This window comes from Orbicella franksi, chromosome 12 (assembly GCF_964199315.1).
Source record: "Orbicella franksi chromosome 12, jaOrbFran1.1, whole genome shotgun sequence".
Classification (NCBI taxonomy): Eukaryota; Metazoa; Cnidaria; class Anthozoa; order Scleractinia; family Merulinidae; genus Orbicella; species Orbicella franksi.
In genome coordinates this window covers 25,057,029-25,082,887 of record NC_138156.1, presented here as the reverse complement: position 1 = coordinate 25,082,887, position 25,859 = coordinate 25,057,029, and the positions used below count along the sequence as shown (strand labels likewise).

Here is a 25,859-nt window from a genome sequence, read left to right as displayed (position 1 = left end):
TGAAAGGATATCAGAAGTTGCCTCAAGATGGACTCAAATCAGGAGGAAGAAAGCCAGGCAGACCAAAGACCACCTGGCGAAGGTCAGTGATGAAGGAACTGAAAGAGATGGGTCTCTGATGGGGCGAAGCATAGACCAGGGTTCAAAGGCGAGGTATGATTATGGCCTTATGTCCCAAAGGGGATGAAGAGGATAAGCAAGTACTTGGACATGTTGACATTATCAATATGTGTCCTTCCTTATGATATCTAAATTTAACATGCAGCTATGATATGAATAATGTTTTGAAAATCCATTTGCCCAGTTGGTAAGAAATTTCAGTTCTCACTTGCCCCCACTGATTACTTGCCAATAAGGAAACCAGCATGGTGATCAGAGAATGAATGATTTTATCATCTTTGCTTTCAGCTCATTGTTTCCTTGGCCTTGCAGACTTGAGTTTTGCAACGGTTTTTGACTGGAAATTATCATTTATTGAACTGACATTTTCACTCACACACACATTTGAGACTACTGAGGCTAATTTGACTTGTCCACCAGGCCACTGAACTCCTATTTTCACTTGCCCAAGAGAAAAATTTACCTTACCTGGGTTTCTTCCTGTCCTGACATTTGGGTACTAAATTAAATAATTTTTGACTACTGGTCTAAAATTGTATCAGAGTAAGAGCTTAGAATACAGTTTGTCTTGACTTGTCATACCTGATTCCTCCTGACCGGACTCTCCAGATGCCACCGGGTTCTGTTAATTACATATTACAATTATTAACAAGTTGAACTCAAGATCTCTTGTGTGGCCTGAGATATTGACTTAACACGCAAACATATACAGTGAAACCTCTATTAAGCGGACACCTTCGGGACCTTCCCAAGTGTCTGCTTAATAGGGGGTGTCCGCTTAATAGAGGTTTCTAAAAATTGCGCGATGTTTGTTGACAATTAACATTCAACGGCTACTCTGTACTGTGATAAAGTTCCATTTTGTTAAGGAAGGTATCCAGAGTTCAAGTTCAATACCTTTCATTACCAATTTTAATTTGTTTTTTAAATGCAAAAACATAACAGCAAAACAGCAATGATAATACATGCGGTACAAGGACTCTTTCAGTGTTTGTCTACCAAGAAGGATTTGATTGTGAATAGCTGTGCTGTACTTAGGTGAATTTTGATTGCGGATGACAATCATGCAGCTGGATATCAGTCTAATCGACAGTTTATTGGCAGCTAAATGTATTAATTTGTCTTTATTAATCGACTACAGTATTTAACGGACGTAATCCAATACTATCTGTACATTGTCAATTCAGTCTGGTGTCTGCTTTATAAAGGTTTTTAATGATAGAAATTAGCCAAATACAATTTATTTTAGTGTCCATGTCTACCTACGTGGATTACCCTGAAGAGTATGAAAGTTTCAAAGAAATTTAGACTCACCTCTCTGTATTTCAAAATGTCCTCTTCAAAATCCTTGTTATATTTCCTCAACTTTTGCCTTAAGGTAGCCAAAGCCTGTAAAAAGAAAATGTTCATATATACATACAAAGTGATTCATGAAATATTTGCAAAGCAACAATTTTAGCTTCTATCCTTCACTCCCCAAAGCCAATAAACTTGTTGCTTTACATTAATGAGAAATGAAATCAGAATTACTTTCCTCTAGATAGCTTGTGTCAATGAATGATGAACATCTTTCTGATAGAATGTTCTTTTCACTCACCCTAGCATTCACTTTGCTAAGCTTCTTGCGGCCTTCAGTATCTTCCCAGTTCTGACAGAAAAAAATTAGCAGTCCTTTTAAAAGCCATTTATAGTAAACTGTACACCGAAAACAATTAACACTTGCATACATGTACATGTACTTGTAACTCTAAATTTAGTTAGTTTACAATAATTACAAATTAAAATTAGAGCACATGATCGCATCTATAGGCTGATTTTTTTTAAGGCTGATGTTAACACAACAGAAAGATTCAGTTAGTTTGAAATGTTGTGTAATCTTGAGTCATAGCAAAAAGTTCACTTTTAATACGTACTTTTGAATTCTCTCAAACTCATTTTTTTTAAAAGATGGTGCCCAGGATATCCCCTGAGAGAAACCCCTGACAGCCACATGAATGCTATTTTCTCTTTGTTGTCAACTTGGTTATAAATAACTAAATCTAAAATATAGCCAACAAAATGCAGTGGCATGATCTGCCAGGCAATGATAATGCAATGTTATTGCACAAGAAAGATGTTTTTCCTCTTGGAAATTAAGTGAAAGCTAAATCTTCAAATACATGTAACCCTTTTTAACTGCCCTTGATTGTTTTACCTCTTTGACGAAGTCTTCAAGCTCAGTTAGAGAGCGAACATAGAACTGTGGAATGCCTTCTTTATCAACTACAGCTTTTGCTTTGGAAAAAGCTTTTCCAAGATTCTCAAATTCTACAGGAAGAGGGGACAACAAAATGCTAATGAAATGACATACTATAAAATTCCCAAACAAATGTATTAAAGTGCCTATGAAGTAAAAAATAATTTCTGCTCATTTGAAATTTAATGCTTTTCAAAGAAAAGAAGAATGGCATTTTCCTTTTTGGAATATATTTCTTTGTTTTGTATTATGCAAATGAAGAAAGTAATGACGTCATAGGTGGTTCAACTAAACAGAGCAACCCTTAATCAAGAATATCTCTAGAAATATTAAAGTAGTGTTCTTTAAACTTGGTACCAGAACTGTACATCACAAAAGAAATAAAATTACACCTGTCGTGCCATCGCCATGACAACAGTAACACTACTGATCCTGTTTTAATAAAGACTAAAATTCCCAGATTTTATGTTAAACAAGGATCATCCACTCCCAACAATCTAAGGGGCAGAGTTAAGACAATATGGGAACCATGTGTGTTCCGAGCAAGACCCTCTTTCCCACTTCAAAAGGTTGCAAAAGTGGACATTTGGTTTTTCACGGAGACTGGAGCCAAGAGTGTTACCATGGCAACAACATAGTAGGTGTCATTCTGTTTCTTTTGTGATGCACATTTCTGGTGCCAAGTTTGACAAACACTGCTCCAACATTTCTTTTTTTTTTTATGCTCCAACATTTCTGGACATATTCTTGATTCAGTATTTTACTGTTCAAGTAGAACTATTTGTGATGTCATCACTTTCATCATTTGCACGATACAAAAACCTGAATGTATCTCTAAAATGAAAAAAGATCTTCCAAAAAGGAAAATGCCATTCTTCTTTACTATGAAAAGCCTTTCAAATAAGCGGCAATCATTTTTTACTTCATAGACACTTAAAGATTAACAATAACTAAAGACCATAAAGATGGATGTAATGAGAAATATAGAGTAAATGGGCAAACTAACCTGTGAGGACTTTAGAAATGTCTTTGATTTTCTTGTGATTCTTTAGCTGTTTGATAGAGTTTGTTAATTCTTCAAACCTGTGAAATAAAATCAATAAACAAAGGATAACATATTACACTTTCCAGGCAAGTATTAGAGCTATTCTACTTTGAATGATCACAAATATGTTTAAGGATAACATAATATGACAATTCAGGGCTTGACACTAACTTTTGACACCACTTTCCATTTTCGAAAGTAGATTTCATATTTTACTTTCCATCTCAAAATTTTATTTTTCAAAATGAAGGCCATAGGAGAGATCCAAAATGGTGGATCGAATGTTCCATACCACATGTATTTATTGCACCCAGACCTATTCGGCAGCTCTCTCAATACTCCAGTATCGCAGATTGGTAAATGCTAGAATGGAGTAAACTCATCCATTTGAGGACAGCAAATCATTGTTGGATCTGGTTATTTTTATCATGTGACTATTTTCTATACGCACATTTTTCAGTGAGTATAAAAGTTACTTTCCAGCGTAGCCCAAAATTTACTTCCCAGATCGGTAAGTATTTTGGTTCATTTTTGATTTTTTACTTTCCAAGAAGTAACCTGACTTTCCAAAGGAAAGAGGGTAAATGTTAGTGTCACGCCCTGGATGTAGGACTCATCCTTCACAGCTGGGTTTTTTAATGACTTAAGACTGGTTTGCATTGAACATAGTTAATCAGTGCATGGAGCAATTACCGTTTATCCTTTTGGCTTCTAACAACTCTCTTTGTCTCTTCTTCATCATCACTGAAGACAAAAGACCTGAGGAAAAAAACACAATAATTATTATCAAGTGTATCATAATGCACAGATGTAGCTAAGAAAGGACTATGCAGAAACCTGTGCACATTCAAAGCATGTTGCACTACCCCTACACAAAGTCTTTTAGCTGGTAATAAGCTCACTTTCAGTTGGTGAATTGAGCCAGAGTAAGATCTCTTAGTATACTTGTTCAAGGTAAATAGAAAAGAGACAACACCTGGATTTGTCAAGGAATAAGTTCTGCCTGGGAATGGTTCGTGCTTGGCTACCCACTGACACTCGTTACTAATCGATAGGAGGTTACGTGCACAAGTGGGGCTCCGATGTAAAAAGGATTGGGGTGCTTGTCGTACCTTTTAGGGGTTAAAAAGCAGTTTTGGTACCTCTTGGGGTGTTCAGCCTCAAAAGGTCCGCAGCGGGTGCTTTTGCACTGTCTTTTAGGGTATTGAGCCAAAAAAATATAACAGGAGATATATGTAAATCAACCGACTTTTAATTTTGTCTCAGAATTGGCACCTTTTAGGGGTGAAAAGAAAAACCTCAAGCCACACCCACAGAACAGGATCTTTGTACCTCTTAGCGTTTCTTTCCAAAATTTCTGACGAGCACCCCTGTCCTTTTTATATGGGAGCCCCCCCCCCCCCACCCCTCCTGAGATTTAGTGTGCTTGTTTCTCCTAAGCTACACCAAACCCCCTCCTTTGCTACCTTTTGGGGAAAATTTCAAAATTTCCCACAAGCATTTCCATCTAATTTCTAGGAGATTCTCATCTCCGGCGTCTGGGCTTGAATTTCACCCCCTCAAACCATTCAAATGAACTCAAATCAGTTTCTTGGCAGATTTTAGATATTTTTCAGTTTGCAGCACGTCTAAAATTAAAACTGGTTAACAGCTGAGGTTGAAAAGATAAACATGACGATAAAAATTATGAACTTAGATTAGATCCAACGTACTAAGTAGCCTGAATATCTTCTCTCTGTCCTCTCTTTGTCACAATTTTAGATATCGGACTTTTATAAAAATACGAACAAAAATTGTTCGTAGGTGGACAGCTAAGAATACGGAAAAGAGCAACCTAAGTCGTTTAGTTGAGGTTTTCTATAGAACTAAAGCTTAGTGAATCATGAATCATCAACAATAAGCTATGCTTATTAATAATATTTTTCTAGAAATATTTACACTTCTTTGTAGTTTTTTCTTACTTCGTTGAAATAGTGGTTTGTTTCGCAACAACTGGCTGTTCATCTTCGCTGGCAGAAGATTCGCTGTCCGAGCTTCCAGCGGCGAAAAATTTAGACTCTGCCATATTTTGTAAAGAACAAAATGGCGGCCCACGTGTCTCCGGTAATAGAGCCCACACAGCAACAGACCGGCGGAAAATACAATAGTGCCAGGCTCCACTCTATGCCTCAGATCTGGGGATGTTTTGTGCGGGCTTACATGAAGAAGTACATCTCTCACACGTGGAAAACTGTAATATATGTTTGTTAGAAATCATGGGAAAGAAAACCAAAGTTGGAAAGCAAAGAAAGGATAAATTTTACCATCTTGCAAAAGAGACAGGTATGTATTTGACGTTTATGAATTGTAGGTTTACGATAGTTTTGAAGAAACACGTTGAAATCGTTCTTTTAATTTCTGATCTTCTTGGTCGCGATCACCTCGAATACAGATTTTGTAATTTTGCAGCCTAGTTCCTTTTTCTCTGTTTTCTGTTACAGTGTTATTAAACCATTGATGCTAATACTTTCGTTGAACGTTGTTATTAGGTTACCGCTCTCGTTCAGCTTTCAAACTGATCCAGTTGAACAGAAAATTTGGCTTCTTGCAGTCGTCACGATGCCTAATAGACCTCTGCGCGGCTCCCGGAGGCTGGTAATAATTTTAAACCAGAAAGAAGTGATTTGTTGCTAAATATTTCATAACTGATAATTGTGTCTATTGTTTCATTCATGGGTTACTGTAGTTCGGTAGAATGTAAGTTGTTTAGCCCTTAATGCTATAGGTAAGTCGATTACCCCCTAGCTGGCTAGCCCCCGACCAGACGAGGATTATCCCCCATGTACGCTTAAAGAATAAGAATTAGATAGTATTTTCGACTTCTGGTTGGGGGCTAAACAGTTAGCAGCTACCGGTAATCGACTTAGGGGCTTAATGACCAAGTACCTTTTGGTAGGAAATTGAGATTCTAAATCAGTTGATGACTGATGACCTAATCAAGTTTGGTCATGTGTTCTTAAGGCACCTGTCAGGTCGGTCAACACTTTTGGCCCAGTTGTTCATTGACATATCGGCAGATACTTGATCAACATGTCTACCAGCACTTGGCCAATTTGTCAATAGTCACTTGGTCAAGTGTCGGCTACCACTATCAATTGGCACTTGGTGTGCTGGTTGGCAATTGGCCGACAGCTTGTCCATTGGATTACGATCATCTGTCAGTGGCATCTTGGTTAACTGTCATAGTGTCATTAACTATGAGCCAATATAACAGCAGTTTTCAAAAATTAGCTCTGGAGGAAGTTGCTATGAGTCTTCCTTATTGATCTCTATGGATTGCTGCACCAGCATCAACATGTACCTTAAATAATGTCATGAAATACAATGTCAGTCTTCCAGGTTGCTCTTCAGGTAGCTGTGACCAGGATGTTCTAGCTAGCCCAACAGTTATTTTAACTACCCCCTTCTTCCACCCCCTTCTCCCACCCCCTCCTCCCCCCTTCCCCCCCCCAAAAAATTAATAAATAAATAAAGAAGCCTAAGCTGTGTATTACGCTGTGATAAAAGACGACGGGGATTTGAGAACATGAGGGAAATGTAGAAAACACAAGCTGCAGACGAGTGTTTTCTACATTTCTCAAGTGTTCTTAAATGTCCAGAGTGTTTTATCACAGTGTAATACACGGCTTAGGCTTCTTCATTTGCTTTGTGATATAGAGGTAATGTGGTGAAAAACAATAAAACACGCTTTTTCTATGTTTTATACTGTGATAAAACATGGGTTTTTGACTAATCAGAGTGTGCGCAGGGTCCTATCTATATTATAAAAGTTTATAATAACTTAATCAGTACTTCTAGAATTTTCTCAGATTCGACCTAAAAATATTTTCCTCCTCATGAACAAGTGAAGGATGAGATCCATAAGCCTGATTCGCCCAGGACTATTAGATGTGACTTCTTTTGCACCCTGAATGTACATGTAGAGAATACTTCTTGATTTTGTTGTTTACCTAACTATATTCTTGTTGTTTGTGCTGTCAATCAATTAAGGCTTCAAGTCGCATCAAAGTTTATGCCAATCTCAAGTATAATTGTTGGTGAGTAACTGGTGGTATGATATTCTTTATTAGTATAAATCTACTCTAGTGTTCTATCATAAATACCATTCTCTGATTGGCTATGCTATTCACTATCTATTCTGTGATAGATAGTGAGTAGTGTAGCAGTGTGCCTTTGATAACAAAATGATGGCCGCTTCTTGGTGTTTTTGAAGTGTCTGTGAAGAGGATTTAGATAAAGGTTTGACCAACTAATAGATTTATACTAAAACAATTAGATTATTCGCTCTCGATTTCTATCACGCGATAGAAATCGAGAGCGAATAATCTAAATTATTGTGTCAAATATTTTTTCAAATATCCCTTAGATGTTTCACTTCTTGTTCTGATTGTGACTGTTTTATTCCAGGTGTTGACTTGGTTTCCATTAAGCCCATTCATAACGTTATAACAATGCAGGAGGATATAACCACAGACAGGTGCAGACAGGTAAACGTTTTAAAGGAAATTGTGAGCATATAATACCTTGGTTTCATGGGTGACATTAGGCCACTAGGGACCTTAAGCAAAGAGGACGGTGATTCCGAAGACCACGCCTCATCAAAAATGAATTTATATTTTACCAGTGAAATTTGCAAGGTTCAAGATCTGTTCAGTACACCAATTGCTCTAAAAATGTGTTCAGGCTAAATATGCAATGAGAGCATTCAATTTTAAAATAATGAAAATACAAAAAATTAGCTGTTGTCTTTTGCGTTCCTCAGGCTATGCAAAACTTGATCATTTCACGTTGTTTTACAGAGAATGGCAAAGAAATGTACATGTACAAAGATCTGTACCGCACATGCACAGCCATTGTTCTGCTCATTAAAGCCTTTTGTTTGGTGACATTTTCGTTGCCATGGTTGTCACGATTTGCTTCAACTTCCTACCAAAAAGCATAATACTCAATTTTACAGGCAATCCATTAGACGATGTACTCAGTACTGTGTGCTGACCATACCTATATACATGTGCCCCTCCCATGGAAGGTTTATTGGTTTACCCCCCTTTTAGTCTTATACATTGTCTAGTGAACCCCTGGCCCTTCATTTGGTAGGTATAGTCATTTCCTGGTATTCCTGCACAATATCACTGCTTGATCTTTCTGTGTAGATGTTGCTGCGCTCAATCTGTGCTGTCAAGAACAAGGACAACTTTTCTCTCAGTCTAAGAAAGTCCACTATGCTGTTCCATATTTGTTAATTAACTTGTATATCAGACTACCGGTAGTGGATAGAGCAGTTTTCATTTGAGTGTCATAAAGTATTTGGTTTTGCATCAATTATGCTACATGATTGGCTAAAAAACTCATGACACTTTTTCATCTAATCAGAAGTAAAACCAAAACCAATCATAACTTGTTTGCATATGTCTTCCCGCACTCTGCGTCAGCTATGTGTAATTACTTCAAGTTTTGATTTGTTCACCGTATTGTCTGTGAATTGGCTATTGTGACGTCTGCAGCGACTGGCAAATTCCAAAACGAGACAATACAAAATGAGCTCTAGGCATGTCACGACAAACTAGTGGGTGGGACTACTTTACAGGTCGTCTTCAAGGGTAGACAAGTAAACCACGGAAAACCAAAGTTGACGGTTATCGGCGATTTATTGCATCAACATAAACGATCGTAAACTGAAATAACAATATGTAACAAATTTCTATCAATTTAGCGGAAAAGTTGCGTAACAAATAGTCAAAACTTACACGAGACAAACTAACGATTTGGAATCGATAACATAATGAAATTGAATAACAATACATCAAAAAATAGCCAGCATAAATACTACGTTAAGATACTAAACAAGATTCGATCACAGAAGTACACAACAATAGGTACTAATTAACAGCTCAATGCTTTCGAGCCTAAAAGGTGGGCGTTCACTCTAGTAAGGTTCAGAACACTTTTTAATTTAGACGATTATAAATCAATTAACATTGTACAATGTTCCTTTGTATTCCTTCGCCCATAGCTATAAAAAAAACGTAACCTAATCAAAATGACAAAGGTACTCACATATCGGTCCCGCTTGAACCAAAGGTTAGGAAATCAAAAAACATCAAGAGTTCAAGGTTGACAAGACCACGTGAGATGGAAAGAAAAACTACTTCAAAAGGACTCTAACTCAGCTTTTATATGCGCGTGGTGACGCCTAAAGGTCCGATTACAAAACCAGTAAAAAAGAAGTAAACATTGTAACTACGTTCGTAACTAAGATAAAGAGACAATTATTAACTAATCAAAATTGACCTTTGTCTAGCGTCCTTAACAGCTATAGTTTACAACTACGTTGGTTTTGGTATTGCAACACTCAATTGAAAACAACTCTGTGCAGTGTTATACAAATAATAGACTTTGTAATATGTGCTGATTTCTTTTTTACTTCCTGGTTAATTCATTGTTCAGCTGATAAGCAAAGAGCTCCATACATGGAAAGCGGACTGTGTTTTGAATGACGGAGCTCCAAATGTTGGCTCAGCTTGGATACAAGATGCTTTTACCCAAGGTAATCATGCTTTCATCCAAGTCAAGTGTAACATTGCAAGATTTGATGATTTAATACATTATGGCAGCTTAATAAATAGTTGTTGCTTACACAAAGTGCTTTTTTGTTTCCTTTATTAGCTCAACTTACCCTTAGCGCTCTGAAGTTAGCTTGTGATTTTTTACAAGAAGGCGGATGGTTTATAACCAAGGTATATGTACAGATGTACAGTTGTTAAGTGGTAGGGACGTTTTTGGTATAAGGTCTTTGATGTAGACAATTTCTGAACGTACAAAATTGTCTGCCCTGAATGCCACCACATTAATCCCATGCAACTTGTTTGCTTGTACTAATCTTTTCTATTTTTTTTTTTTGTAATTCTTTAATGGGTCGAGTCCGGGTTTCAGTTAAGGTATTTAACACCCCTAAATTTTGTGAAAAATGTGGCCATATCAGGTCAGTGACAGGAGATCAGGGCAGTAGCTTGACAAGACTTGTGATTGGCTTATTGTGAATTTGGATTCAGCACGGTGGCCTCGTGGTTAGTGTGCTCGACTCTGGATTGAGTGGTCTGGTTTCAAGCCCTGGCCAGGGACAATGTGTTGTGTTTTTGAGCAAGGCACTTAACTCTCACGGCACCTCTCTCCACCCAGGGGTACAATGCAAATGGGTACCAACAAATTTAATGCTGGGGGTAACCTTGTGATGGATTAGCATCCCATCCAAGGGGTAGAAATATTCCTAGTCATTTCATGCTACAGAGATAACACAAACTGAGATAAACTCTGGCCTGATGGGTCACTTGGCTCATATGCAGACTTAATCTTATGCCCTTTATAAAATTACCGTAATATTAGTTAGAATTCTGATTCTTTTTTTTTCTAGGTGTTCAGATCAAAAGATTATCAGCCATTGTTATGGGTCTTCCAACAACTTTTTAAGAAGGTTCATTCTACAAAGCCCCAGGCCTCAAGATCAGAGTCAGCTGAGATTTTTGTTGTATGTCAGGTGTGTGATTGAAGCAACATGCAGTTAAAGAGCGTACATAGACTTAAAATCTTCTGGGCAGCATTTCTTCTTCATTAACATAAACGCAAGCAGTCTTAATGAGCAAAATTCCCGTGGGATGCGAGAGGAGAAGGCTTAGCCTCCCCTCTAAGAAGAGTACCCGTAACTTACTCCTCATTGTTGTTATTTAGTAGGATAAGTCCAGTTCTGGTCTTGGTCACACAATGCTAAGAGAGTGTAGTGTTGTTTGTGCAACAGAAAGATGGCCAGAAGTAAGCTTTTAAGCAATAAGCACTAGAGGTACATGTATATACTAGCTGTACACTCATGAATGACAGGCCTAACTTACATTTGTTTTGTTTTCTCTCCCAAGGGTTACGTAGCGCCAGCTAAGATTGACCCCAAACTTCTGGACCCAAGACACATCTTTAAAGAAGTTGAGCCTGAAGAGAAGAAGAAAATCAGTATTCTTCAAGTAGAGGTATAAAGAGAAAGACGCAGTAATGTAAAACTGTCAAACAGTGAAGTTAAACTACCCATGCTTCCGTCTGTTCATCTGTGTGCCATTCTGTTTAATATGTAACTGTCTGACTGTCCTTTAAGTGCTCCAGCCATCAGTCTGTGCTTGTTTTGCAGTGTGCACTGTGCTAGCTTGATGTTATTATTTACTGCTCAAGTGAGGAAGAGAATTTAACATGGAAGCATTTTAAACAAAGCTTGAGTGCACAATATATGTCTCTCAGCCACAGCATGTAAATCAGAGTTTGCAATGATCTAAAGCAATTGCTTTAGACAGAAAGATTGATATTGAAAAATTCAGGGGTGGATCCAGGAGTTTTCTAAGGACAGGGTGCACCACTTAAGGAGTGGTGTAGCTGACTGGTGAGGTAAACAAATTTTAAAAGCAAATACGAAGAAGGCTTCATCTCGGGGGGGGGGGGGGGGTTGCAACCCCTGCACCCTCTCTCTAGATCTGTCCCTGAATTAATAAATTCATTTGACAAACCCCTCCCTCAGAGGGGATTTTGTTTAAACCCCCCCTAAAAAAATGACTCTAGAAATTCCAGTGTGGCTCATATTTTCCTGTAGAAATTTTGGCTTTTAGGACCCGCTCCCCCTGGGAATTTCTAGTAACCCTCCTTTGGGTGGGTAGGAATATTTTTTGGAACCATAAATTATCAAAGACCACGTACCAGACATATTAAGTAGGTTCTTGACTATGCATTGTGTTACTTGTGTGTTTTGTTTGTTTATCAGAAACAGAAAAAGCGTGCTGAAGGATATGAAGAAGGCAACTACACTCTGTTTCGATCAGCCAAAGTGTCTGACTTTCTGCAAACAGAACATCCTCTAGATATCTTAAGTGTGGTGAATGAGGTTTGTTTCATGTTTAATGTTGCCTTAGCCTAATGCCGAGAAAAAACATTGTGAAATGATTACAAACAGGAGTTAATTGTAGTTATTAGTATTATATTTATAATAAGGGTTACTCTTAGTTTTCTCTCTCTCTGGTGGAAGGAGCTGTTGTGACACTTAGGATATAGAATAAACAAGGCAAGGTTGATGTTAGTAACTGTGTATATGTAAACATTTCATACAAAAAATACATTGTAGAGTTACAAAAATTAAATTGGAATCATGTTGTACCTGTAGGTTGCCAAAGATGGTCTTTTAGAATATTTTAATTAGAACTATTTCTTTGTCTTTTCTTAATACAGATTGTTTTTGATGATGAAAAATATGGAAAACATGTCCTGACCACAGAGGAGATTAAAGAAGCCTGCAAAGATGTTAAAGTTCTGGGAAAGTCAGACATAAAGTAAGGTTTACAAAACAACATTAGAATCATACAAAGTGTGTGGTTTGCATTGAATTTGTTGGGTTGCCATGGATCAGCAAATGATCAGGGAAAAAAAGACTTCTTCAAGGTCAGGGAAAAGTCAGGGAATTTTATTTTGAGTCAGGAAAACTTGATATTTTGAAGAAAAGTCTGGGAAAATTTAATACCATTGAAGGCTGGAAGAAACATTTTGGGACACTGTGATCTCAACAATATTTTGTGATCTCAACAATATCATGGGAGTTTGGAAAATAACATGTACTGAAATTTTGGAAACTACGAGTCTTGTACTTACATTAGTGTGTGTTTACCCTCTCAACACACACATAACTCTTCTCCTAAATACCATGTATATAATTTGAGAAGAGTAAGGCAAAAAAAAGTTGCTTTTAATCATCTTCTTTTTTGTTGTTAATAATGCAAGGTGTATAACGTCATGTGTTTCACCTGTGTGTCCTCAATCACTCCCTTCATATTAATCCTTTTGATTCAAAAAGGCCCGCAAAGAGAGCTACATGTGTGTACAGTAGTTTACCTGTTGTTATCATTTTAAAATGCAGGAGTCTTTTGAGCTGGCACAAGGCATTAAGGAAAGAGTTCTATGGAGAAAAACCTAAAAGCTCAAGGTTTGTAAGCTGTAAACAACTTATATGATACTTGAATGGTAACTATAATGCTCACCAAAATACCTTATGTGGAATAAAGGAGACCTAATTTGATTTGGCCTGTCCCCCTACCTACAGCCCCCCATTTTGGTTGGCCAAAATGATGAAGTGTCTTAAGACCTATGACACGCTAAACCTTTGCACCCCTCTGCGTCACATACGCCTGAGGTGTACTGGTATTTGTCTTTGTCTAACAATTATGATAAGAAGTATTAATACTTTTTCCATTGATCAAAATTTAAGTAAGAAAATGAACAAAAATAAGGCAACATGATGTTTCGATGACATCTTATCGTCATTGTCAAATGAATTAAAATTAACAATAATGGCAAGGCATATTTATAGAAATTAGGATGTGAGGAAACAAATAATTAGCAAAGATGACATGAAAGCATTCAGGTAAAAAGTTTCGTGCGAATGGTATTTGTGTGTTCAGTTTCGGTCTGCTGTTCTTACCTAATCCAAAGCATTTCAAAGATCAAACATTCGAGTTGCCACAGCATTTCTCTATGACTTTAAAGTTCTCAATTAAGTCACTGGGTGTTAAGCCATGCTTGTCCCTGAAATGTTTTCTTATCACAGAATGCTTATGTTCTTCTACATGTACGCACTGATGGAGGTGGCAGCAAGTGAACCCAAGCAAATTTGTATGGCACAAATCACATGTGAATTCATATACTACACTCATGGGAGGCTTTTCTTCTGTGACTCTTGGATGATCAAAATTCCCAAGAGTATTTACTCTCAAAATGAGCTGATTCTAATGCCACATGGTGATTTGACTAGTGAGTTATGGATGATCTAGTGACTCACTTTATAAAATTAGATTGCATGACCCTGCTGACCATTTTACTTTACGCTTTGTTCCCTGACAGGAACCAAGAGGATGAACAGAACACTTTAACAGAGACTGAAGAGGTCAGCTGATTACTAGGACTATAACATTAACTTAACATTTCGATTATTCACAATTATGACCATTCAATTCAATTCACAAATCTTTGACATCAGATTTGAATTTTTGGTTTGATTAAAAAATAGCCTTCACTAGATCTAGACCATATTTTCCCAACTTGATATAAAAGATGCTTTGTCTCCAGACTTTCAGCAGTTGATTAATAAATTGAGTTACCTATTGTGTTTTGATGGAGGAGCCAAAAGTTATTTTACCTATGCCATTTTATTGATGCCTTGTGACATAGAACTTCCCTTCTACCCCTGCCCCTGAAGATATCCAATTACAACAAAGCACATGCTCAAATCATGTTCAGTAGGTGTTGTTCTTGTTTCTCACACCAGCAGAAATTCTACTAGTATACTAATGCAAATGCTGTAATCTGATTGGCTGAGCCATTGCACACTATCAGCCATTAGTGTACAGTGGCTGGAGGTCGTCTACGAAATAGTGACATTTTTTTTCGTTTTTCCAAAGTTTTGGAGCAAAAGTTTGATGCAAATGGATAATAATATTAATTTTCTGAAAAGACTAAACGAAGGACATTTACGGTTTCTTGACTTTAAAAAAAGTTGAAATTATTGAAAAACAAATGATGTGTGCGTGTACACAACTTCAATTTTAAAAGACAATTCAATCCAAGCGATCTTTTTAAGGTGCAAAGTTTCATAATACATGGAGAAATAATTGGAAACCGATTTCTATGAGGTGATAGTTGATTCGACCTTTGGCTTCATCAGCTATCACCTCATAGAAATCTCGAGCTTATAATCTAATTGTTAATTAGAGATTCATTATTATTACTTGATTCTGTATTCACTGTGAAGTACAAACTGCTTTCTGGGAAAAAGACATTTCTAAAGTATAACCAGAGCTGTGCTCTAGAAGCGTCTGGCTGCCACAGGCAACTAACTTCTGCTTTGGGCGACTGAAAAAACTTACTTTTTTCATATAAGCTTAAATGCTGGGCATCAAGGACTTCATGGTTAGGAACCTTTGGGATTCTTGTAATTTTGTCTTAGACCACAGCCTTGATATCAGTTGTCTAATATGAACAAGTCCCATTTTAGGAAACTCTTCAAAAGACAATTGAAGGATTAAGAGAAGAAGAAAATGCTCTTATTAAAAGGTAGAGACAAAATATTGATGAGAATAATACTTGAGGAGGCAAAGTGAGTGACCCCGGGGATCCCATATAAGGAGGACAAGGATGTTTGTTGTACCTTTTAGGGGTTTAAAACGTGGTTTGGTTCCTCTTAAGGTGTTCAGCCTCAAAAGGCCCACAGCAGGAGCTTTTGCAGTACCTTTTAGTGGTGTTGAGCCGAAAAAAAAAATTTGACAGGAATTGGTACCTCTTAGGGGTTAAAAACATTTCAAGCCACAACCACAAAACAGGATCTTGGTACCTCTGAGGGGCTCTTTTCAAAATTTCCAATGAGCACCCCCATTCTTTTTATATGGGAGTCCCCCCTTCGGAAAGTGACCTGGTACTGCTGACAACTGTAGGCCCTTGCACACCTGCAGGCCTATGGCCCTCCCTCTCGTTTCCATAAAGTAAGAGAATTCCTACTCCCCCCAGGATGGGATGCTAGTCCACTGAAGAGTCACTCCCAGCATTTAATTTACCTGTTCTTATTTATATTCTTTTTAATTCAACTTGGTCAAGACTGGCACCATGAAATCAAGATGCATTGTCCAAGAACAGTACACAATGTCCCTGACAGCACTTGACCCTGGATCACTTGAGTCAGAGTCCAGTACAATAACCATAAGTTGTCATATGTCTAGCTGGTTAACAGGCTCTAAACTGGGTTATAAGGTGCTAGCCAAGAGCAAATGGCCTACCATGCTCGGCTCACTAGGCTCACTGGGAGCCTGTTCACAAGCTACTACCAGTGAAAACTAGCCTGCATGGCCAGCGTTCAAGGGGAGGGAGAGGGGGAAATTAGAAGTGCGCAGCACGATGGGTTGGAAGGGATGGTTCCTGTCCTTTCCCCTCTATCGCGCTTCGCGCCTCTAGTTTCCCCCTCTCCCTCCCCTTTGACTGTCAACCAGGCAGGCTAACTGAAAACCTGTACATCCTCTGCAATATTCATTCAGTTCTGGGATCATCTTGAAAAGACACCAGAGCATATTGTCCCAATATAACGGAATGACATTTTCTGTCTGTAGACAAAAGAGGAAAGTACAGCAACAGAGGCAAAAACTACAGGAGAAAATGAGATTGAAAATGATCCTACCAGGAGACACAAAGGACATGGAAACTGACATGGAGATTTTCTCTCTTGCGAACATCAAGAGTAAACAGGTGTCATTTTGGATCATCATGTAAAATTCACTTGACTTAAATTCGTGGAACAGCTAGAACTGAATTTTCCAAATCGGATGAATTTAACAAACCAAGGTTTCGGTGTAGCATGCGTTTTGGGGATTTTTTTTCTTTAATTTCTCCCTAACTTACAATGAACATTAGAGAAAGATTCTTTCTTGTAATACATCGAAAAACTGTTTGAAAAATAATCACTGCGTGTAAAATTGTAGCCTTGATTCACGGCGAACGACTGGGCATGAATTAGATGATACATGCGTTTTCTTGTGCTTGGCAAAATTATCACATGTGAGGCTTGAAACGTGAAGTCAACGAATCCTGCAATCTGATTGGTTTTTAGAGTGATAGGGATTTTCCAATCTCTGACAAAGGTCACGCTAACTCGCGCTCGATGTTTGTGTGTGGAAAAGGTCATTGATTATAGAAGTAGTTTGAGAGAGAGGAAAAAATACGTAAGTTATTTACCGGCTACGGTCGGTCCGTAAAGTGAAAAGCTTGGGCCTCGGGCTTGAAAATGCTCCCAAGGCCTGCAAGATTTTCACTATACGGACCTCCCAACTGGCAAATAACATATGGTTATTTAGGATGTCCTGACTCTTTTCATTGTAGCATCTTGACAAAGTAGATGAAGTGGATACAAATGATGTGGAATTTGAAGATGAGAAAGAAAGCGAGGATGAAGAGGAAATAGAATCAGCGTCAGATGATGAAGATGCTGGTGATGATAAAGATGTTGGTGATGATGTGAGTGAGAATTGTTCTGAAAAGGATGATGAACCGTTGGAATTTAATGAAAATGTTGAAGGAATGGAGCCGAACAGCGAAAAGCAGCAGAGGTTAGTGATTTTTTGTCTTCTATTTTCTTTCAATTGAGTCCTACCGCTTGCTATTGTTGCTGTTTATCAGCCGTTTGAGCTTAGCGAGTGAAGAGTGTCACATTGGGTAGAATCCATCCCACAAAGCCGGAGCCTATCCCGGTTTGATTCCTTAGCATAAAGCAGCTGGGAACAATAATGCTATTCGTCTAAAAGGGGGGTGTTAGTCACATGACAGCTCCCCCTGCATTTTGTCATGTTGCGCCAACAGCTCACCAGTGTCACAATACAACCCCCCACCCCCCACGGGAATGAGGCTCAGTAACCCCGGGCACCGTTCAAACCCTGACAACGTAATCCAGAGTCGAGCACACTGCACTACCATCAAGTCAACGTGTCCTAGAGCTACACAACCTCAAGAGTGATGGCCATCCATTTTCTCCTCAGAATACTGATAGTCCAATGAACACGTCAGCAGATCACCAAACTAGTACTATTGTGGAACGGAGGATAATTGGCCAGGGAGATAATTTACTTCTAACTAGGAAATATTCTAAGGCCCCGTCCACACTACGGTAGAGAAATTTGAAAACGGAGGTTCCACAACAATCACCGGTCATTTTGGATTTGTGTTTGATGAAAGCTCGGACGGGGAAATCACGTGATCATCGTGATGTCATCGTTTTCGAAAAGCGCTGTTTTCGTGACGGATTAAGCCTGGTTCTCGTATGCCGCCGACATATCTGGGACATAGCCGCCGGCACGGCCTGGGAATCCGTTACGGCATATGTGAAGATTTATCGCCGAATCATAATCTATCCCAGGCATTGACCGCCGGCTTGCCTGCGATAGACTACGAGTAGTACTTCTCGTGGTCTATGCCTGCGAAGTTGAGCTGATTTCAACTTGAGCATCATCATCTGCGGACGCAACGTACTCCAGTGAGACGATTCGATCCATATCTACAGGTAAAATGGTTGAAAATTGCACAATTCGATTTACATTTCGAGCAAATTTGAATACGTCGGCGATCCATCGTAGATGCTCCGGAGACCCACTGGGACAGATCGGCGAACGCTGTCAGTTGCAACCGGCGACTACGTCACAGGTAGGTCGGCGGGATATGAGAACCAGGCTTTAGTGTGGACGGTAGCCCTAACCGTAGAAATAAGGCTACGTTTTGAAATTTCTCCGGCGTAGTCTGGACGCTACCTAAGTTCTCCTCAAGCAACAGGAGTCGCGCCCTGAGCAGTCCGTACACTGCAACAGACTAACTATAGTGTAAATGATTTCAACACTGATATGAATTGCCGTTTAATTCTAACAGGAGAGATAAAAACCCGCTCTTGGTCGACTTAGAACCTGAAGTTCCTCTCACGGCGAAAGCAAATATGTGGTTTGAAAAGGTATGTGGTCTTAGATCATCACTGTTTTCTCAGGCTACATGTGTGTTACATGAGTTAATTGTGTTGGTTTGTATAAACTACTGACATCTCTCGTCGCTTTGGTAGGATGTGTTTAAGGGTTTAGAGGACGAGGCTGATGAAGACCTGGAGATATCTCAGATGGTGGAAGAGTACACAAATCAGGGAGGAACTATTCTAGGTGAATTAATCCGTACTGTAGGTAATTTAATTTGGGTGCTGCAAAAAAATGCCGCACATAGCTTTGGTTTCTTTCAGTCGTCTTCTTTCGAGTAGTAAGTATGGGAGGAAAGACGAAGGTACCACTCACTATATTGAAATACAAAGCTAGGCTCTGCATTTTCAAATCTTCAAACTAGCCCTTACATTTTTCCCAATCCTGTAATTTGGCTTATAATCCCGGTTGGGGAGGGGGGGGGGGGGGTTGGGGGGATGGTATTCTGTAGTGTTTTGGGTGGAGTGTGCTGCTAGGACTATTTAACCCTTGTTCGTATCCAGACCACGTTCAACTGCTTTCTGCAACCCTACTGTAGACTAGAAATAATTTCTATTGTCATTTTAACGTCCCATTTGCTGCGTGCACTGCTGCGTGTGATATTCATGTTCATTGTCAAGTTATTGTTTATTGTCAAGTCAAGTCAGATCTGTTACTCTTTACCCTGTACTCTTCGCTATTCGCTCTTCGCTCTTGATTTGTTGTATTTGTTTATTACAGAAAAGAATTCAGAAGCAAATGCGACTTATCAGCAACAGGGAATTAAGCGAGGAGCGGAGAAAACAAATAAACAAGATAAAAAGGCTCGTTGGAATGACGATGAAGAGGAAAGTGGCGGTGAAGGAAGCGATAGCGCCGACAGTGAGGAAGAAATTACACCAAACAAAACGAAACAACAGAACATTGATGAGAAAAAAGGCAGTTCCAAAGAAAATGAATTCGAGGTTGTCCCAGTGGAAGATAATAGTAAGTTTAACGGACCTTTCCGTCTTTGCTTTTTTTTTCACGGCTAGGCCAATGATACTGATTAAAATCGTTTTCTAGAAACCTGTCACACATTTACCTATCTACATCTACATTTTTAAGTCGGCAAAAAAACTATCTTAAGTTATCACGCCAACTGTAAAACTTGAAAATAAATCATAGATAATAATAATGAAATAATTACAGAAATACTCCGAAAATTAATAAGAATTAAATGTGTAAACTGATAAAACAGCAGGGTAATACATTCTAAGAACAGGTTGAGGTGAACCTGACGTGAAAATTCTTGTTTTTCTTGACAGGCGAATATTTGAGGAAGCTTACTCCTGAAACTCTAGCACTGGGACACAAGATGGCTTTTTCACGAAAAAATAAACGGGACTTAATTGATGCTGGATATCATAGGTGAATCGCGAACACGAATTCCGTATTTATTCGGAAGATCGGTTAAACTTAACGATCGTTACGAAGACGACCCGAATATGTCCGAATATCTTGAAAAGGGTTACTATAGTTCATAGGAAATCATTTAGTCTTCTAGTTGTTCCTGTTTTCTTAGTATTCTGCAAGGCTTTATTTTTCAAACGGTGGAAAACCCGGGGGGGGGGGGGGACTCCCATATGAAAAGGACCGGGATGCTCGTCGGAAATCTTGAAAAAAAAAAAAAACCTCAGAATTACCAAGATCCTGTTTTGTGGGAGTGGCTTGAAATTTTTTCCACAGCTTAGAGGTACCAATTCTAAGACAACACATTATCTCCTGTCATATCTTTTGGGCTCGATACCCTTAAAGGTACTGCAAAAGATCCCATTGTGGACCTTTTGAAGCTAAGCACTCTAAGAGGTACCAAAACCGACTTTTTAACACCTAAAAAGGTACGACGAACACCCCCGTTGTTTTTATATGGAGCCTCCCACCCCCCCCCACCCCCGGTGGATAGCGTTGTCCACCGGATAAACCACCATCCAGTGGATAGCATAAGAGCGTTATTTAAACAACCGGGACCTGACTGTCGTTCATCTTTGCCAGGTCGGTCAGGAAAATACACAACCCGATGGAGATTCCATCATCATAAGCCTTCCTTTTCCCTGTAAACGTCAACGAGTGCTGCACTGGCTTGTTACGAACATTTTCTCTCTGAGGATTGTCCATTTCACGGACATCGAACAACGTCGATTCCAGGCTCTCTCCTAAAAAACGACAAGGAAGGCAAAGGAGAGAGAGACTGGGATCGAGGTTGGAATTTGAGTTACGAGTTATGAATTGTAATTATTTTGTTATAATTGCGAATTTCTCTCCAGGATGTAATAATATTGGTACTTTCCTCTCAGATGGGCGTTTAACGATGAAAGTCTCCCGGCTTGGTTTGTGGAAGATGAATCGAAACATTATCAGCGACAGTTACCAGTTTCCAAAGAGGTTGTGGCTGATTACAAAGCAAGAATGAAAGAAATCAACGTTAGGCCGGTCAAAAAGATCGCAGAGGCCAAGGCCAGAAAGAAAAGAAAGGTAAAAATCCCGTGTCGCCTGTGTCAAAAGTCCCAGTTGGTTTCCCGCCATAATGTCCCTTGTCAGTCACAGATTCCAGTTCTTTCCCGCCATAATGTCCCTTGTCAGTCACAGATTCCAGTTTCTTCCCGCCATGATGTCCCTTGCCAGTCACAGACTCCAGTTCATTCCCCGTGACCGTCACAGGTTTCAGTTGTTGCTTCCAGTTTCTCAGCGATGATTTTCTTATTTCTTATTACTTACATGATTGATTTGATTTTGAGATTACTCTCCTCTGTTCTGTTATTAAACTTTTAGGTCGAAGCAATGATTTTAACTGCAATACGAATGCTGAAATACTAAAATACGAATTGAAATACGAATGCTAGGCTTTTAGAGTCTTCACTTACGCTACGGTTGGTTTTGTTTTGTTTTTTGTTTTTCCTTTTTCTTCTTCGTCTTTTTTTTTTTCAGGAAATGAAACGACTGGAAAGAGCTCGTAAAAAGGCGGAGGCTATTTGCGATACCGTTGATGTCTCCGAGAAAGAAAAAATGAATCAGATTAAAAGGTAGCAAAATGAATGCATACACACTGGGCAACTGTACATGTTCTACACCGGGACTGTACCGTGCATTTGACGCCCTTTTTACAGGCATTGCTGTTGCAATTTGGTGATTCTCTTTCTGTCTTTGTAGTTTGTACCAGAAAGCCGCTCTTAAAGGGAAACCTAAAGAAGTCAAGTACGTTGTCGCAAAGAAAAGGCAAGGTGCGTTACATTTTGTTGGTCTTAATATGGATTACCGTGCAGCTTGAAGACTTTTATTTCAGTCCTCCTTTGATTTAATTCCCCAGTTTTTTTTTTTCTGTGAAACATTTACACCATCAGCCTGCACCGTGGACTGAAAAAAAATCTGAGAACACTATGGGAAACGGAAAGTCTTGCTAGAAAGAAAGCTTTCATTAACATCTATCTATCATCTAATATCCAACCAGCGCGAGTGGAATAACTGTTTCATTAAAAACGCCGCCAAAATATAGAAAACTAAAATAAAATTTAAAACAACACCCAAAAGATCACGCGTACGCTTGCCATATTTGTAGAGCCTGGTATAATTGCTCATATACCATGATGGCTAAACCAATGAAAACTCTTGAATTTCATAATTCAGCGATCCAGTTTTTAATAATTTGCCTTTCGTGGCGTTCCCGCGCTTTTCACGGGTTGCAGGTTTTCCCGCGCTTTTCACCAATCTCGTGTTGTTGTTTTAACATTGTTGCGTTATATACAGCAAACGTGAGTAGCTGTTTAAAAACACCCTTGTTTTCCTCGTTTACGAGAGCATTTCGAAGCTTTATGCGCTATGTAAGAGAAATATGTTTGAAACGTTTCTTTTTCAGCTGCCAAACGTATGAAGAGACCCGCTGGTGTGAAAGGTCCTTATAAAATCGTTGACCAGCGAATGAAGAAAGACTTAAGAAGCCAGCGAGCAAATGAGAAAAGAAACAAAAAGAGTGGAAAGAGAAGGAGATGACATCTACCACAGAAGTTTATTTATTTCGTTATTTTAGTACCTTTTAAAAATTGTCCCAACTCAAAGGACACAGTCGTGAGCATTCCTAAGAAACGCCTAAGGGAAGAAACAGATCTCTTGATTAATCAGTACTCGGTGTGACAAAGGAGATTGCATTGTAGTTCGAACTACCCTTTCAAACGTCAGATTTGACATCTCTGGAAAGCAAGACTTGTTAGCAAGTGGATGGACCAATTCTAGACTCATTTCTGTCTTTCATAGAGCGATGAATACGGCTTAATTACAAGATTGTTATGGTCTAGCCTTGAAAAATCGATATCAGGTGGTGCGTTTGCAAGACAAATGAGGTTCCGCAAACGAAGTATTGTAAAATTCTGATAATTACAGCCTTCTGCCTCCCTCTGTCACAAAATCTGACACAAGATTCTGCTTTTAGTAAGCCCTCTCTCTCCCAAACCTCTGGGGTGTAACTCTTACAGAGAGATATAGCTTACCATTGTAAGCCCATATAAAGGAGAGTTTTCTGTGATTTATTCCAACATGCTTAGAGAGGTCACTTGTGTTCTGTATATAAACCTGTTATTAACATGCAGTATTTTTGTGCGCACCTAAACATGATTCAGACACAGCATCCCTTGTAAGATTAAACCTGAACTTCCTTTAAAACGCCAAATTCCTTCCGAAAATATATGAATGAGCTTCCTTAACGCTGGCCTCAAGACACATTCGCGTTTGGTTTTCATTGGTAAGCATATGTGTGATCTTGTGAGGTTCACACAGTTTTTCTCTTCAAGGTTTACTATCAATTAATCAGGGCACTTTGAAATCGTTTGGTTCTTGGCATGAAACGAAATGCGAAATCTTCTCTAGTTATTGAACGCCGCGTCTTTGCATAAGTTCTTGTCATAGACCGTCGGCAAAGACAGCACGCTTTACAAATCGAAAACTGATTAAAGCAAAACATAAGGTGTAAAAATCCGAACGGTGATTAAAGCCAAAAAATAAGATGCAGCTTACAAGGACTAGGAAAATCTAATTTTTACGTACAAATTACAAAATACAGTCCTGTAAATGCAGCATAGATTTCGTACAGTGTAGTGACTATATAATCTCGCACTGTTGTAGTTTTTTCATTGTTAAAACTTCAATGTTCCAGCGACAGGTGCTCTAGTTCATTCTTTAGCGCAAATAGTTTCGTCGCGTCGCTCGTCTGTTGATTAAGCTCTTGGCGAAGTTTTGAAACTTTACTTTCAAACAAATGCGATCTTTTCTCGGCAGCTTCAGCTCTTGTGGTGGCTTCGATGGTTCTTTCGTCAAGCATGTGTAATTTGTCAATGTAATCCTTCTCGCGTTCGTGAAATTCTTCGTGTTTCACTTGCAGGCGCTCCAGCAGGCTTTTCCTTGTAATAAATTTGCTTTGGAGATCGGCACTTTTCCTCTCCGCTTTCATCTCGGCGATATTTGCCATTTGAATCCCTCGGGCATACACCTGAGCCCGTATTTTCAGATCTTTCGTCTTGTTTTCAAATTCCTGGGCTTTAGTGCGTGTTTTCTTCAACGCAACTTCCAGCGACGAGCATTTTGGGGAATTGCGCGAGTCTATTTCTCTGAGCTCTTTAGACATCAACATATTTGTGTAGAGTATTTCGTCAACTTCTTCTAACTTCTGGTGCTTGTCCTCCAAAAGTTCATATGTTTTCCTCAGCGTTTCTTTTTTAAGCGCTAGTTTTCGACGTTTTAATGCTATGTCTTCCCAAAGTACTTCTTATCTCTGTTGCTTTATCTTCAACACTTTGGCGACCTTGCGATGCTTCTCTTCTGCTGCCTCGATTTTATTCCGCAAATCCAAAATGTATGATTTCAACTTCGGCATTTTCTCGGCCATAATCACAATTTCTCAGTTAACTCCGATCGATGTCGTAGAGATGTTTTAAAACGTCTTTTACGAACGAAGATCCCCCGTGAAAGAGTGAAATAAGCGTAGAACGTTATAATATCTATTATCTCAAAAGGAAGCACTAATGAGGGGTGAAAACAAATATTTCGGTGACCAATTAGTCATTATTATTGTTTGGAAACACCTGTAGATTTTTGTAGATTTTAAGAACTATTGACTACGAGAAAAACATGACTGAGAAATTTAAAACGCCGAGGCTAGAAATGTGATAGCGTAACGAGAAAAACAAGATATGAAGTCTTCATACCCACTCGACCCACTTCAAATAACTTCGAAACGATATTAAAAAACTGTTAAATTCGAGATATTTCGCTCTTCAATCCTCTTCAGACATCCACCATATTCGAGCCTCTTCAGGGCTGCCATAAGTAGCGGATTTCACAAATTTAACAGACTTTGCATCGAACTACCGCGATGAAAAGTTTACAGTGCGTCGAGTGTGTACAAAACGTCGACACATCCGTGATCAACATCGAATTTCCCCTTTCATTATCATTACATTATCAAAGAGACAGGTCATGAGAATAACGATATTCATCAAATCAGGGACATTGTCTTAATTTAGCAACAAATTCTCGCAACTCTTTTCTGAAAGAGTATGGAAATTCGTAATGAGAATTTACATTTGAAGCTTTTGACTGGTGAAAGGGGCTGGCAGGCGTAACAACGAGGCAGGTGTTCTTTGTGGATAAACCGCATGAGGTGTACATCATGTTCGAGTTTCTTCTCTCCTCTCTGACTTTACTTCCAGGTTGTCCGCTTCGGCTCTCGCGCTTTTTTAAGGACGTTCGCGCGAAAACGTTCCAGTCGATAGATTTTTTTTCAAACTTCTACTGCGGACAGATAATGAATTGCTTGCTTCAGAAATAAAAATAAAAAATTGGGGGGAAAAATTGGGGA

General features: G+C 38.9%; 2 protein-coding genes and 1 pseudogene across 4 annotated transcripts in view; 1 reads left to right on the top strand and 2 right to left on the bottom strand.

Moving 5' to 3' along the window:
• LOC145464283 (eukaryotic translation initiation factor 3 subunit C-like) overlaps positions 1 to 5,511 on the bottom strand; it is a 29,575-nt gene extending 24,064 nt beyond the window's left edge. For 2 of the 3 annotated variants that reach the window (XM_081448126.1, XM_081448127.1), the window contains exons 1-7: positions 5,363 to 5,510; positions 4,095 to 4,160; positions 3,363 to 3,439; positions 2,315 to 2,427; positions 1,718 to 1,768; positions 1,435 to 1,509; positions 703 to 742 (exon numbers count right to left, since the gene is read on the bottom strand). In XM_081448126.1, coding sequence (XP_081304252.1) covers positions 703 to 742; positions 1,435 to 1,509; positions 1,718 to 1,768; positions 2,315 to 2,427; positions 3,363 to 3,439; positions 4,095 to 4,160; positions 5,363 to 5,466 — 526 coding nt within the window. In that variant the 5' untranslated portion in view covers positions 5,467 to 5,510. Of the gene's footprint in view, positions 1 to 702; positions 743 to 1,434; positions 1,510 to 1,717; positions 1,769 to 2,314; positions 2,428 to 3,362; positions 3,440 to 4,094; positions 4,161 to 5,362 lie in introns of all 3 variants that reach the window. The other variant, XM_081448128.1, reaches the window with a different exon arrangement.
• A 130-nt stretch (positions 5,512 to 5,641) lies between these two features.
• LOC145464478 (pre-rRNA 2'-O-ribose RNA methyltransferase FTSJ3-like) lies at positions 5,642 to 23,401 on the top strand. The gene is made up of 23 exons (XM_081448389.1): positions 5,642 to 5,723; positions 5,930 to 6,035; positions 7,431 to 7,477; positions 7,848 to 7,927; positions 9,888 to 9,987; positions 10,107 to 10,177; positions 10,852 to 10,974; positions 11,348 to 11,455; positions 12,232 to 12,351; positions 12,693 to 12,793; positions 13,375 to 13,440; positions 14,355 to 14,397; positions 15,505 to 15,563; positions 16,607 to 16,742; positions 17,373 to 17,599; positions 18,906 to 18,984; positions 19,090 to 19,183; positions 19,718 to 19,963; positions 20,284 to 20,386; positions 21,313 to 21,490; positions 21,944 to 22,038; positions 22,166 to 22,236; positions 22,869 to 23,401. The coding sequence occupies exons 1-23, from the start codon at positions 5,657 to 5,659 to the stop codon at positions 23,000 to 23,002; spliced, it is 2,454 nt and encodes an 817-aa protein (XP_081304515.1). The 5' UTR covers positions 5,642 to 5,656; the 3' UTR covers positions 23,003 to 23,401.
• A 745-nt stretch (positions 23,402 to 24,146) lies between these two features.
• On the bottom strand, positions 24,147 to 24,887 carry LOC145464480 (uncharacterized; annotated as a pseudogene).
• Positions 24,888 to 25,859: the final 972 nt, after the last annotated feature.